Raw genomic sequence first — 13,859 nt, 5'->3', positions numbered from 1 at the left:
TAAATGGTTTGAAAAGATAACCAAGAAAATAATACAAAAGTCATTCTAGACAAAATCAATATTGTTGAAACTTCAAGTCCACTATAGCGAACCGCACGCTTTCAAAAATCCTTGATTTTTCTTTTTTAAATTTTCTTGTGTGTTCTGGATTTTTAATCTATAGGATAGCTTCAGCTCTTTTTTTTATAACCACGAGGGCTAGAAAAACTTATTTTTTTAAAAAATGAAAAAAAATAAGATTCTTATGACATAGCATGAATTGAGGCACTGGGGCTTTAAGAAAAACACCAACTAGCATTAAGACTTGTGAGAGCGGGCAACACTACAAGTTTTAGAACAATTACTTTCTATAGCCACAGTCATGTGGCCAAATCCTGCTTACTCTAGTCATACAGGGCCAAACTCTCTGAGGTTCTTATTCTGTTTGAAGTACTTGGCCCACAAGCAGTTCCCCTGAAGTCACTATTTGCATGAATAAGACAAGCAGCATTTGGCCTGTACAGCAGAGTCATCCTCACCAACAATCCAAGAGTAGTGGTCTCTCATCCATTTCCATCATCATTTCCTCTCTGCCTTTATTCATGCCAACTTTAGCATAACAGCTAACTTCTACCCTGTCCCAAATAACACGCCATTATTGGTGTCCCATGATGACTCAAACTGCTGACAAGATCAAGGACAGTACTGCAATCTGAGGGTCACTTCTGAAGATCCCATCTCTTCCGTATTTTTAGATCATGCTCTTCACCATTTGAATACTTGATTTTATTTTATTACTTATATTTTTCTCGCACTCCCCCACAGTTTAAAAATGATTATGTACTTCATGTGCATTAGCTAAGCCACGGAAGTGAGTTCTGCATTTTTCTCTGAAAGAACTATGGCCCACAGCCACTCTTATTCACTGTAGAAGTGAGTTCTACAGTCGTGAGTCAACAGCCAAGAAAGCCCAGTCCCCCATGCTCACAAGTCTCATCCTGCTGGTTTGACTCTACTAGTAGCATCAAGTATTGGCTGTTCTAGTTTCCTTGCTACTAATTATGGTGACAAAACATCATTTTCTTTGAGATATATTTGGGCATCCTGTGCTCAATACAATCTCTTCTCCATTTACGTGCCAGAAGAAACATACACCGCAATGGCTTTATGAAGTTTGTTTGATCTTCACACAGCACGCACACACACAAACCTCAGTCCTGTGTGTGTAACACATGGGCATCTGCCTGCTAAGTCCTGAGCAACCTACCAAGATGAAAGGAAGCAGAAATATAAGAAAAAACGAATCAAGTTCAACGGTTGTATATGATTTATGCCCCCAGACTACTTGCATATCTGTCATATAGGGCAGAAAGGTGATTCCAGAATATAATCAGGACTTTCAATACACATTAACAAGAAGTGATTCACCACTCTCAGAGTAGCTTGTTCACCATATTTATTTCTAGTCACTTATATTGCCTCTATTTCCTATCTGGAAAAATCTGTGTTATTCTTTCTGAAGGAACAAGTTACTATGAGCTTTGCTGCCATTCAAGTCAGCTGAGAAAGTATGGATTTTCCCCCTACATTTACTCTGTTCCTCTAAATACATTTGCAGCTGTGGTCACATTGTCAGATGCTCTGGCCTACAATATGTATGTAGCAATGATATAGAATAGATCAATGACATGACGAAGTCCTGAATACCACTATGAAATTTCAGCCTCATGGAGTCAATGGCAAAATTCCCATTGACTTCAGTGGGGCTGGGAGCTCATCCCAGGAATTCAAGGCAGCCTGGAAACCAAACGCATAAAAATGTGTTATTAGGTGAAAATTATTGTTATTTTTCCTTGAGGCTGCTTTTTGTGTGTTTCTATGAGGCTTCTGCCAATTTATTTTGACTTATGTTTAAGGCAATGGATGTTTTCAATAAACCTATTATAGTGTCTAGGTCTGATGTCTGAATGTCATATACACACATATCCCTCCACCTCATTGCCATCCAAGATCAAAGCAGACACAAGTTTGAACTTTCAGTTTTGTAGGTAGACAGCTAGATCCCAGTAATCTAGCAGCACTATCACCAATGTTAGATATGGAGGATGCAGTCCTTGGGTCTAGATCAGCTGTACTCTGTGCAGGACCCCAAGTGCTGGAGCAAACGCAAAAGTATGCCTCCTTTGCACAGTCCCAATCCTGGAGTCAGCCTGGAACCACTTTGTAACCTGGTTCAATGTGGAGACGCCTGAGGTTTCTACAAGTCTTGCTGGCTGGTGGTAGCCTCTAAGAGGCCATTACATCAGAGAATGGCAAATTGCAGTAGAGCTCCAGTACTTTCCCTTTTCCCCCAGCAAAACTGTGTATGCTGGATGTTGTGAGAAGGATAGCACAGGGCAGAGAAGAGTCCCCCGGGGCCCGAGGGCCACATCTGGGTGGGGAAATTGGATGCAGGGCCACGAATGTAGGTCTGGGGTTGGGGTGTCATGGGGGGGGGGGTGCGGTGTACAGGAAGGGGCTCAGGGAAGGGGGCTGGGGTGCAGGGAGGTGGCTCAGGGTAGGAGGGGTGCAGGAAGGGTTTGGGGTGCAGGCTCTGGCCCAATTTACCTAGAGCAGCTCTGTGACGGCAGCAATGTGCAGCGGGCCTAACACGGGCTCCCTGCCTGCCTTGGCCCCGTGCCTTTCCCGGAAGCGGCCTGCATCATGTCTCTGCAGGGGGTGGGGATGGGGACAGAGAGCTCCACGCACTGCCCTAGCCTGCGGGTACCTCCCCCCGAAGCACCCAATGGCCACGGTTCCCTGCTCCCGGCCAATGGGAGCTGCGGGGGGTGGTGCCTGCAGGCGAGGGCAACGCGCAGAGCCCTCTGTCCCCCCGTCCCCGGGGGCCGCAGGGACATGGTGCCGGACGCTTCTGGGAGTGGCACAGGGCCCGTGGTGCCACTAGGGTAGCAGTCCTGGATCCAAAGTCCTGATGGGCAGAATCCAGCCCGCAGGTCTTAGTTTGCCCACCCCAGGCATAGGGCCTGCTAATTCTATGCCATCTAGGGATCGCACCATATTGCAGAAACCCTCAGCTGGACACTAGACCTGCTGTCTTGCCCCTTAGGGCCATAACTGAAGCCAGGATCCTGGCCCCTAAGGGTTAGTACTATACTATAACTGTAGAACAAAAGCTCTAAAGATCAATCTGCTTTTGGATTAGGTAGATCAAAACAATTTCTTCTGAGATTTAAGATCTTATCTGCCACCAAAAGTTCTGCCACCAAAAGTTCTGAGGATCTATTTGGGGGAGTCTATCAGTTCCTATTATATAAGTAACTTCCATGTATTATTGAAAAAATTGAACCGTCACCCTTAGTTTTGCTCTCAGCTCCAGTACAGAGCTGCTGCTGTTGGGATGGAAACCAGGAGGAGAGATTACTATTAACTTTGTTATTTTCTATTGCTGATTCATAAAATACAGTAAATACAGTCAATGGTGCCTCCCACTCTCCACCTCCACCCCATTTTCCTCCTCTGCTGCTTCTCAAAGCAATGGGTGGGGTTTGCAAAAGAAAAGAAAATAAGATCTGCAACATTACAGCAGCGCTAGTGAATCTGGGGGACAAAAAGCAAAGAGATTATGTTTGATTGATTACCGGAAAATTTAATCATCTGCTGAAAATAGGATAAAAAGCAAAAAAGCATTTTTGACTCCATATGTTCTACAAAATCTAACTTCCAGCTAGAATTCTCCCAGAAAAAAGACAGTTCCACAGAGCTGATTAGAATTTCAGGAAAGTTTAACAGGCGTCAAGAAAATGTTTAATGTTATACACGTTATAAATATTCTGGGGAATTAGTGTCTTTCCTGTTTCTTCTCAGGCCAGTATGTTAGTTATGAACTATTTTAACTTGGATCACCATCACAATTTTATTAATGCAACTAGCTACTTCACGTTAAGTCCATTTAAACCAAATACTTCTGATGGCCTTTTAAAAGTACCATCACACCCATTTCTTACAAAGTAGAGTGTTTCTTGTAGAATGACCTCTGAATTATGATATCAAGAGTAATTAATTCCAGCCCTATTTTCTGCATTCCTAATTCTTCCCACTATGGGAGAGCATGCTCAAACAACTTTCCGGAAAACTTCGCTGCTGAGAACATTTCTACTATGATTCTAAGCACAGCAATAAGCCACATTCATAGTAACCCTGGTAGAAAACTGCTGTGTTTAAGTTTCATGTTTAAGTATTGCCTAAAAATACTCTTGTGGAAGTAAAACACGACTTTTCCTCCATTAAGTTTTCTAGTGGTTTAAACCATCATTCCTTCTACCTGTAATTTACTTATTACATATTAAAATAGAAGCTGTTTAAGTTCTCCAGGTTGTCAAGTAAACTATAAATTTTGTTGCCAAGCCATTTTTTTGAACATTCCTAAACCAAAAAGTATCCACCAAGTTTCAGCCTTAGTTAATTTTTACTATCACATAAAGCCATGATAAAAACTGTGTTTCTAATGGTAATGCTGACAGACCTTTAAATGTTTCAGCACTCAAGACACAATTCAAACATACACCCCTATTCAGGACAGCACTTAAGCATGCACTGAAGTCCCACTTAAGTCCATGAGACCAAGCATGCTCTGAAGTGGAGGTCCTACTTAAGACCCTTTGTGAATTAGGGCTAAGGTGCAAGCGGTGTACCCAAGACTTCTTGATATAACCACAACTCCTTTTTGTTTTACTCTTCATTGTTGGTATTACTCTTCATTGTTGGTATACCAGTTTGCTTTCTCTTTGAAGGCTATGAACAATACAACTGCCAGCAATTATAAGGTAATTATATACATGTATTCTTAAGGTGAAAGAAAGCATTACAGAGAAAACATATTAAAAACAATAAAAAAGAACCTACACAAACTAATAAGTTTACCAGAGATACCCCCTAACTCCAGCAGTCAGTCTTTCAAACTCCACAAAGAGGTTTTTCTGTGGTTACAAGTTCCTAACAGCCTTAGCCCAAAACAAGCAAATCCATGCACAGTCTAGTCTTTCTTTTATATTGCTTGGGCCTTTGATCTTCAGACTCCTGGAACAGGTAATCAGAAGACAATGGTCCCGTACTGAGGACATAGTTTCAAAAGGCTGGATTTTTCCAAAACCAGAGCGCAGGGAGAAATTTACATTCACCTTCCTCCAGAGAGCCCCCAAGCAAATCGCTTGACACCGTTTGTTCCAAAAGTCCATTTTTGCATGGCACATTGTTCGGTACAGTCCTTTGAAGTCCATAACATTTCCCATGGTAATAGCCTATTTAGAACAGAGCCATGAGAGGACTTTCCCTCTTATACCATAGCTACTTAGTTTCCTTAAGACCCTTTTGTGAGGTACCTAGTCAAAGGCTTTCTGAAAATCCAAGTACACCAGGGGTTCTCAAACTGGGGGTCGGGACCCTTCAGAGGGGCATGAGGTTATTACATGGGGGAGCCACGAGCTGTCAGCCTCCATCCCAAACTCCTCTTTGCCTCCATCATTTATAATGGTGTTAAATATATTTTAAAAAGTGTTTTTAATTTATTGAGGGGGGTCACACTCCGCAATAGTCTTATCTGCCCTGAATGCTCCTTTAATACCGTTGTCATCTGGAGTCAATCCTGCCTGTCAGGTTTCTTGCTTCTGATGTACTTACAAATACTTTACTGTTAGTTTTTGCATCTTTAAGTTGCTTCTCAAATTCTTTCCTGGCCTGCCTTATTATATTTTACATTTTACTAGACAGAGTTTGTGCATCTTTCTATATTTGAAATTAGCATCTACTCCAAAATTTTAAAAGATACCTTTGTGCCTCTAACGACCTATTTACTCTGCTGTTTAACCATGGTGGCATTCATTTGGTCCTTTAATGTATAACCCAAATAAAAAAAGGCAGTCAAAGTCTAAGCCTCTATTCTGGTGTTTTTAAGTAGTCCTCATACTGCTTGCAGGCCCTTCTGCCTTGGGCCTGCTCTTTTTAATTTCAATCTAACTAGTGTCCTCATTCTTGTGTAGCTCCCCCCTTTCATATTAAATGTTACTGTGGTGGGATTTTTTAGTATCTTCCCCATTGCAAGGATGCTACATTTAATTACATTATGGTCACTATTATCGAGTGGTTCAGCTATAAATTCCTCTTGGACCAATCCCGTGCTCCACTTAGGACTAAATCAAGAATTCTCTCTCCCCTGGTGGGTTCCAAAACTAGCTCCATGAATCAGGCATTTATGGTGTCTAGAGATGTTATCTCAGTATCATGCCTTGAGATGATATTTACCCAGTCAGCATGAAGATAGAGAAATGCAATAATAATGAGTGATTTCAACTAAGGGCCCTTAGCATTTCACAATTACAGTCACCATCCTGGTCAGGTGTTCAGTAGCATACTTGTACTGCTATACCCCTTTATACAGTGCCTAATCCCCAACAGCACACCCTACTATGTCATTCCTATATATCAAGGGTGGCCAAACTGACTTGCAAGCCACAGGTGACTCTTTTACAATTAAAGTGCGGCTTACGGGGCTCCCCACAACCCCTTCCATTTTCCACCTACCAGACTGGGGAGGGGAGGGCTCAAGACCTTTGCCTTGCAGTGGGGTGATGGGGGAGGAGCTTCTGCCCAACAAGAGGGTGGGGGGTCTCAGGGATTCCTCATACACTGTATATTTTGCATAGTCCTCTGAAAATGATTTCCATCTAGCTTGACAGCACCGCAAACCAAACTACACTGGCCAGCAATTACAAGGAAAGGTTAATTTAGTTTAGTCTCCTTGCCTTTTGACTTCAATTATCAGACTGCAGAAGTCACTAAGAACCCTTGTATATATGCAGTTATACCAGCACAACTGTACTTTAGCTGCATGGGGGAGGGGGGGAGAAAAGAGAGAGAGAGAGAGAGAGAGAGGAATACGCCATACCAGCAAAAACACAGGTTTGCTTGTATAAACTGCGTCCACACTAGGAGCACTTTGCCAGTCGGCAAAACCTTCCAAGTGTTGATCAGGCCTAAGTATGTTGACCATTTTTGTGAAGTCCATTATGATCTGGACTGAGACAGACTATCTTTAAAAGAGACAATCAAAACAGTGTCAGGTGTCCACATCTTTTAGTCACTACCAGCTTCAGGAAGACTTGAACCAATAACCACCCATCCCTAAGCTCAAAAAGTTTTGTGCATTTGTTTTTAAACTTTGTTGTTTGCGAATGATCATAGAACAAGTTTCAGTGTGTAGGATTCAAAATTCAGTGTTTCCATAATAGTACAGTAATAAACTCAAACCACTACAGCAGCAGCCAGACATATTTCCAGCATCATAATTAATCACTTGGCATAGCAGAAATAAAGTAACTGAATCAGAACAGTGACAGGATCAACTGTCTCTAGCTTTAGGAATAAACATTGTGGCTTGCCTGAACATTCCAGTAGCTGGAGGCTGCCTGTGAAAATGTGCTATTCCACTGAAATTCTTTCAAAAGAGTATTTGGGAGTGAGTGGTGGAAAGTCAGATTAAAAGTCATGTAGCAAACTCCTAAATCGCAAAGGAAATAATGCCTTATTGTCAGTGACCAGCAACAGCAAACACAGGACACAGTCAAGCACAGGCTGCTCCTCCTGTTTAGAACAAGACCTGGGGTGGGGGTGGTCTGAAAATGTTTCTTTAATTATTAATCAAGCATTCCGTACTCCAGAGTGGTGAGTGAGGTGACTTCTGCTTAGAAGGGGACCTGCCTGCAGGCATAGTTTACCCACTTATAAACAACTGGGCTTGTCCTGAGGGATAAGCCTGGAATGTGGCAGAAAAGGGGAAAGGAGTATTCCATTTCATGGCCAGAATAAAAACACAATCCAACTGTCTGATCCCTTTCTCTCTCCTCAAGTCTCATACAGAGTTTATTATAACGCTTAAAAGGACTTAGAAGCACCACTATGATTACATTACAGGAATTTCAACAATGCAAAACTGCTGCTGGACTAAGCAGCAGATATTTGGATTTCCTAGGGAGGCTGAGAAAAGAAAAGGGCAAAATATTGCTAAGTGTGTATAATTTTATCTCTTTGAGGAACAAGTAAAAAAATCCACTAACCCTTTAGAGTCTCTCTCCAGAAACAAAACAAAAAATACATATCTTTTAGATTGAAAGAATTTAGTTTTAGGAAGTAACAGCACTTTCAGAAAACAAAAGGTATCAACCTCACCCATGACCTTTTTTCAGGTATAAAACAGGAGATGTGCTGCCACTGGCCTCGGGCTTGTGAGGAAAGGTCCAGTGAGGAAGCAAACACAGATGGATGGCTGGGAGGGTAGAGAGAGAAACTGGAAAGTAGGTATTTACCCATATAAGACCTCAACTTTCCCAACTCTGCCTCTCAGGGAAGGTAACATACATTTGCACATTCATCATAGCCACCATTCAGGTTTCACCCTCTTTATCATGTTTCCAGATGAGCAGCTTTAAGTAGCTGTTAAAGGGTGACCAGATGTCCCAATTTTATAGGGACGGTCCTGATTTTGGGATATTTTTCTTATATAGGCTCCTATTACCCCCCACCCTCATCCCCATTTTTCACACTTGCTGTCTGGTCACCCTAAGCTGTTAGTACGTATTAAAATATCCAGAGCACTTTCAGCCACAGCTTCATCTCTCTCTCTCTTACACACACACACAAACACGGAAGCCACATGTGCAACTGTGTTTCCTCTTTCACTGACGCATTTGGACCGCAAGTCTTCGGATCTCTCTGAAGAGGAAAAACCCCAGAGCAAGCAACCAGAGAGAAAAGAACTCAGGCATCAGAGACACAGGGCCACCTCTGCAGCAGAAGTTGGGCACACACATAGACCAAACCCTTGTCCCATTGAAGCCAACTGGAGTTTTGCTGTGGGTTTCTCATGATTTGGCCCCCCCGTCTCAAAATAGAACCGTCTCCTTCTCCACCCAGCCACAAGTGTAACCCTCTTCTCCCTCCGCAGACCGCAGACACGTGTAACCCTCTCCTCTCCGCTTCCCGCAGCCAGATGTGTAACCCTCTCCTCTTCCCCCCAGCCTGCATAGGTGATGGGGGTGCTGCCGCCAATCCCCCAGCTCGAAGTTGTTTCCATCACATACAGGCTTTACAGTTTGGTTCAATGGCTCTCGCCTCCCCCCCACCACACACATTTTTTCAACACCCCTATACAGATGTGTAACCACCCCACCCCCACTCAGATGTGCAACCCTCTCCTCGCCTCCCCCCGCCTGCAGATAGATGTACAATCCGGGCTCAACCCACAGGCACTACCACCACCAGCTGAAAACGTCCCCAAACTGCCCGCAGTGCCCCAACTCGCCGCCCCTGCAGAGAGGAGCGAAGAGGGATTTTGCTGGAGGAACATTTGCAACTTCGCCCCGGCTCCCCTGCCTCGCCCCGAGGCCGGGGACAGCGAGGGGCACCGGGGGCGAGGCGCGGGCTGCTCCTTACCGCCGTGGAGCCGGAGGAGGAGGCGATGTAGACGCGGATGACCATCCTGAGCGGAGCGGAGCGGCTGGGACACGGGCGCCTCGTGCTGGGTATGCGCTGGCGAAGCAGCCGGAGCTGGGACAGTGAGCGCAGTCAGCCCGAGAGGGAGTGGCCGCTCGGCCCCGCCCACCCGGGTAGTGTCAGAAACTGAGCCCTGTCCGAATGTGCCGCCTAGGGTGTACTGGGCATGCTCACACCACTGGGCATGCTCAGTAACATCTGCTGAAGCCGCTGCCTTCACTCTGCCCTTCCTTGGAATCAGATTCTGCTGCTTTAGAGGGGTTCAAAGGTGGCAAATCGCATGGGGGATGGACAGGGTCTGAGCGGGGGCGGAAATTTACTGTCGGGGGGGGTCAAATAGCTGAAGGCAGAGGCAGCTGAGGGGCAACATCAGGGATGGGGGTAGGAGCTGGGGTAAGCCCAGGGGCACAGGGAGGGGGTAACAGTTACCCCTGTACTGAGATGAGCCACCTGCCATGTTTGCAAAAAAAGAGGTGGTGGGGGCAGAAGGGCTTTTTTTATTTCCATTCTCCCAGGACTGGGTTCTTAAAGGCATCCCACTGCCTAGGCATGGCAGCTCCTCTCTATCTGTTATAACGTGCTGAGGGGCTATAGGAGACTTGAGATATTTTATATATTCCCCCTCAAGAACTATGTGTCACACATTCTGGGTATTTAAAAGAATCACTTATGAGATTATACATCTACACAAAGTCTCATAACAGTTCACAAATTTGCCTTATCAGCTGCTGTGAGTCCCTGAGTTGCGCTCCTTTCTTTAAATGTAATCCATTTAAACACTGTTTTGCTCCTTTTAAAATGTTACTTTTATTACTCTTTCCGCTTCATCATTTGCCTTTGTTATCGTTGTGCAGATGCATGTCATTGTGCCATTTAATTTTATTTTAATAACAAACATCAAATATTTATAAGTAAATAGTTGCTAGTAGTTTTAGCAATGACGTGTTTCTAGTATAGCACTTGCTATGTTTTTTACTGTGATTTTTAATTTGGAATTTTTAATTCTAACTTTTTCTTCTTATTTTTATACTACAAGTTTATTCTGTTGGCTCATGTGACTTCCAGTCTGACTGATTTCCTAGCCTGGTATCAAAACTTCGTTTGCATTTGATCCACCAATGGGGATTGCCTTTTGCAACTGTTATTTTGCCTCTCAATCCAGCCCTTAGTGCTTTTTCACATGTCATTGATTGTGCGTAGAACTTGATTCTCAAATATTCAATAAGGGCAGTGTACTATCTCATATTACATCCTTCTCAAGGGCAAAAATCTTCTGTAATTTTTGCTGAACATAAGAATAGCCAAAGTGGGTCAGACCAATGGTCCATCTAGCCCAGTATCCCATCTTCTGACACTGGCTAGTGCCAGGTGCTTCAGAGGGAATGAACAGAACAGGCAATCTTCAAGTGATCCATTCCCTGTTATCCACTCCCAGCATCTGGCAGTCAGAGGTTTAGGAACATCCAGAGGAAGAGTTGCATCCCTGATCATTTTGGCTAATAGCCACTGATGGACCTATCCTCCATGAACATATCTAATTCTTTTTTGAACTCGGTTATTGTTTTGGCCTTCACAACATAATGAACACACATCTACAATCCCAAGATTGACAACCACAAGAGTTCCAAAATCATGAATTATACACCCTCAAGTCATGAAATTTAAAAAAAAAAAAGAAAAAAATGATATTAGGTTCTTCTTATGTGCCTGTTTGTTCCTAAGCCTTTAGAGTGCAGTAGGCCCAGGTCCACAAAAGCAGGAGCCTAAACACCTGTATGAATCTTGGCCTATTCTCATACTTTTCCTGTTACCACTCCGACACATTTCATATACCTTAAACCATATCTACGCTTCAAACTTATATTAATTCAAGTTACATCATCATAGAATCACCACAGTTAGTATGTCATGTGCACATACCTACTAGACTCCTTGTGTCAGTGCTGAGCGTACTCACCAGAAATGCTTGTATCGATCCACAATGTGGTGCACCATGGAAAGATATCCCACAGTGCAACTCGCCACCCTCCACCATACTGTATTATTGCTGGGGTTAAAATGGGTCGCACAGGGATCAACTTCACATAGTGCAGTGTTCACTCTCCCCTAATTTTATATGTATCCCATAAGTAAAATTATACATAATTTTTGCACCTTTTTTCCTAAATCTCACAAACCCGTATGGTCCTTCTCACTGTCTGCCATCTCTGACAGAAGCATGGAGTCTGCATGGCTCTGCACTACTGTCATGACTAGCATTGCAAGTCCGGGGTACACAATCCTGCTGTATTTGCAGAGCTGCAAGAATAGAAATGGGGGCATGACAGAAGTAAAAGTAAGCCGGCAAAAGCCAGTACAGCGTACCGGCCCAGCTTCCCCAGGCAGCAATTTAAAGGGCCTGGGGCTATCAGCAGCGGCTGGAGCCTCGGGCCCTTTCAATTGCCACTAGAACCCCGCTGCCGGAGCCCCCGGGTAGCAGAGGTGGCCAGGATCCCGGGACTCCGGCAGTGATTTAAAGGGCCCACTGCAGTAGTGGCAGCTGAGAGCCTCTGGCCCTTTAAATCACCGCTGGAGCCCTCAACCTCTCCTGCTACCCCAAGGTTCTGGCAGCAGGGCTCAGGCGGCGATTTAAAGGGCCTGGGGCTCTGCTGTGGTAGTGGTGGCCAGAGTCCAGGGCCCTTTAAACGGCCCCCGAGTCCCTAGGCTCCCAGCCGCCTCTGCTGCCGGTAGCTCTGGCACTGATTTAAAGGTCCCGGGGCTCCCAGCTGCCACTACTGCAGCCGGAGCCCGGGGCCCTTTAAATCTCTATTTAAAGGGCCCAGGGCTCTAAAGGCCCCATCCCTTCTGGTGAGGACACACCTCTTCCAGTTGAGGCCATGCCCCCTGCTCCGGACTCCAGTGTACCCGTAAGTCCTTTAAGTTACTTTCACCCCTGGGGCATGATGATTCCGTGCAGAACAGATTGCTGTGGGACATAGCAACAACCAATTCAAAATTGTTGGTGGCATTCACGGAGCAGCAGCAGATGGTGGAGTACCAGTTCTGGGCCAAAGAAACAACCTCCAACTGGTGGGATTGCATTGTAATGCAGGTTTTATAGCAAAATGTGTTGGTAGTGGGCTTTTAGCACTATACCAGTCAACTCACTGGCTCTCACTGGCCAGGCAGTGTGGCACTCAGTGCTCCAGAGCCTGGAAGAGAGAAGGAGATTTTCAGAGTGTGTAAATGGTGAAAAGGTGCAGAGAATTCTCGACTAGCACTTTGAGATATGTGGAGAGATGGGTGGCTGAGGTGTGCCTCTTCCCTGACCTCTGCACCTTTCAGCACAGAATCGTACAGGAAACAATCCTCCAAGCCCATTAAGGGTTACCCATTCAAATGCCGCACCTAAGTAACAAATAAGGAAAAGAAAAGCCATGGTGGTATATTTTCCTGCAGCTTGTCTCATGCAGGGCCGGCTCCAGCGTTTTTGCCACCCCAAGTGACGAAAAAAAAAAAGGTGCGATCGGCAGCACTTCTACGGCAGCTCTACCGCCGCCATTAATTCGGCAGCAGGTCCTTCCCTCCAAGAGGGACTGAGGGACCCGCTGCCAAATTTCCGCCAAGGAGCCGGACGTGCCAACCCTTTCCGTTGGCCGCCCCAAGCACCTGCTTGCTGCGCTGGTGCCTGGAGCTGGCCCAGGTCTCATGGAAGGGTGATGTCTAGTTGCTAGTAGGATCAGTGATGAACCTAGGAGGATTCCTGAAGCCCTCTCCATTCTGTAAACAGAAACTGGTGTAAAAATCAGTCCTGGGTTTGCTAACACCTCCTGGCTACTTAGACCTCGATGACCTCTCGAGGTCCCTTCCAGTCCTAGAGTCTATGAGTCTATGAGCATGTTCCAGAAACTGTGGAAAGGAACTGACATACACTAAGGAAAAGCATGGCATCAGGCAATAGCACTAATTCCAGGCAATCAGCCCTGCCAACTAGGAGTAATAACCAGGCACACTTTGCATGCAGAGAACATGTCTTAAAAAAAAATCTAAAGCCTTCGTTGCAGACACAAATTACCCCCACTAATTAACAATGCAGCAGCCACAAAATAGGACAAATCCCCAGTGCCCAAGCCCTACTTGTAAACAAAAATAAAAAAAGAACAAAACCTACAGACATATTTTCTAAATTGAGACCACATCCTTTTTTAAAATATGGCATGAATCTTGAAACCTAACCACTACAATTCCTAGCTTTTGATGCACAGGAGCAGATTTTTTAAAATGCATCATGATGCAAGTGTGAGTAACAAAAATGAAAACCGAACGCCAAGTGGATTCATTTTTAAGTATATATGCTT

The 13,859-nt window shown here is 44.7% G+C and overlaps 1 protein-coding gene across 1 annotated transcript in view; it reads right to left on the bottom strand.

Annotated features, from left to right (window-relative positions):
- SH3BGRL (SH3 domain binding glutamate rich protein like) overlaps positions 1 to 9,596 on the bottom strand; it is a 63,584-nt gene extending 53,988 nt beyond the window's left edge. Inside the window, exon 1 of the mRNA XM_050965116.1 lies at positions 9,463 to 9,596. Coding sequence (XP_050821073.1) covers positions 9,463 to 9,507 — 45 coding nt within the window. The 5' untranslated portion in view covers positions 9,508 to 9,596. The remainder of the gene's footprint in view (positions 1 to 9,462) is intronic.
- Positions 9,597 to 13,859: the final 4,263 nt, after the last annotated feature.

Source organism: Gopherus flavomarginatus, chromosome 8, assembly GCF_025201925.1.
Source record: "Gopherus flavomarginatus isolate rGopFla2 chromosome 8, rGopFla2.mat.asm, whole genome shotgun sequence".
In the NCBI taxonomy this organism is placed as follows: Eukaryota; Metazoa; Chordata; order Testudines; family Testudinidae; genus Gopherus; species Gopherus flavomarginatus.
The sequence above is the reverse complement of the archived record's forward strand: the minus strand, read 5'-3'. Positions and strand labels throughout refer to the sequence as shown.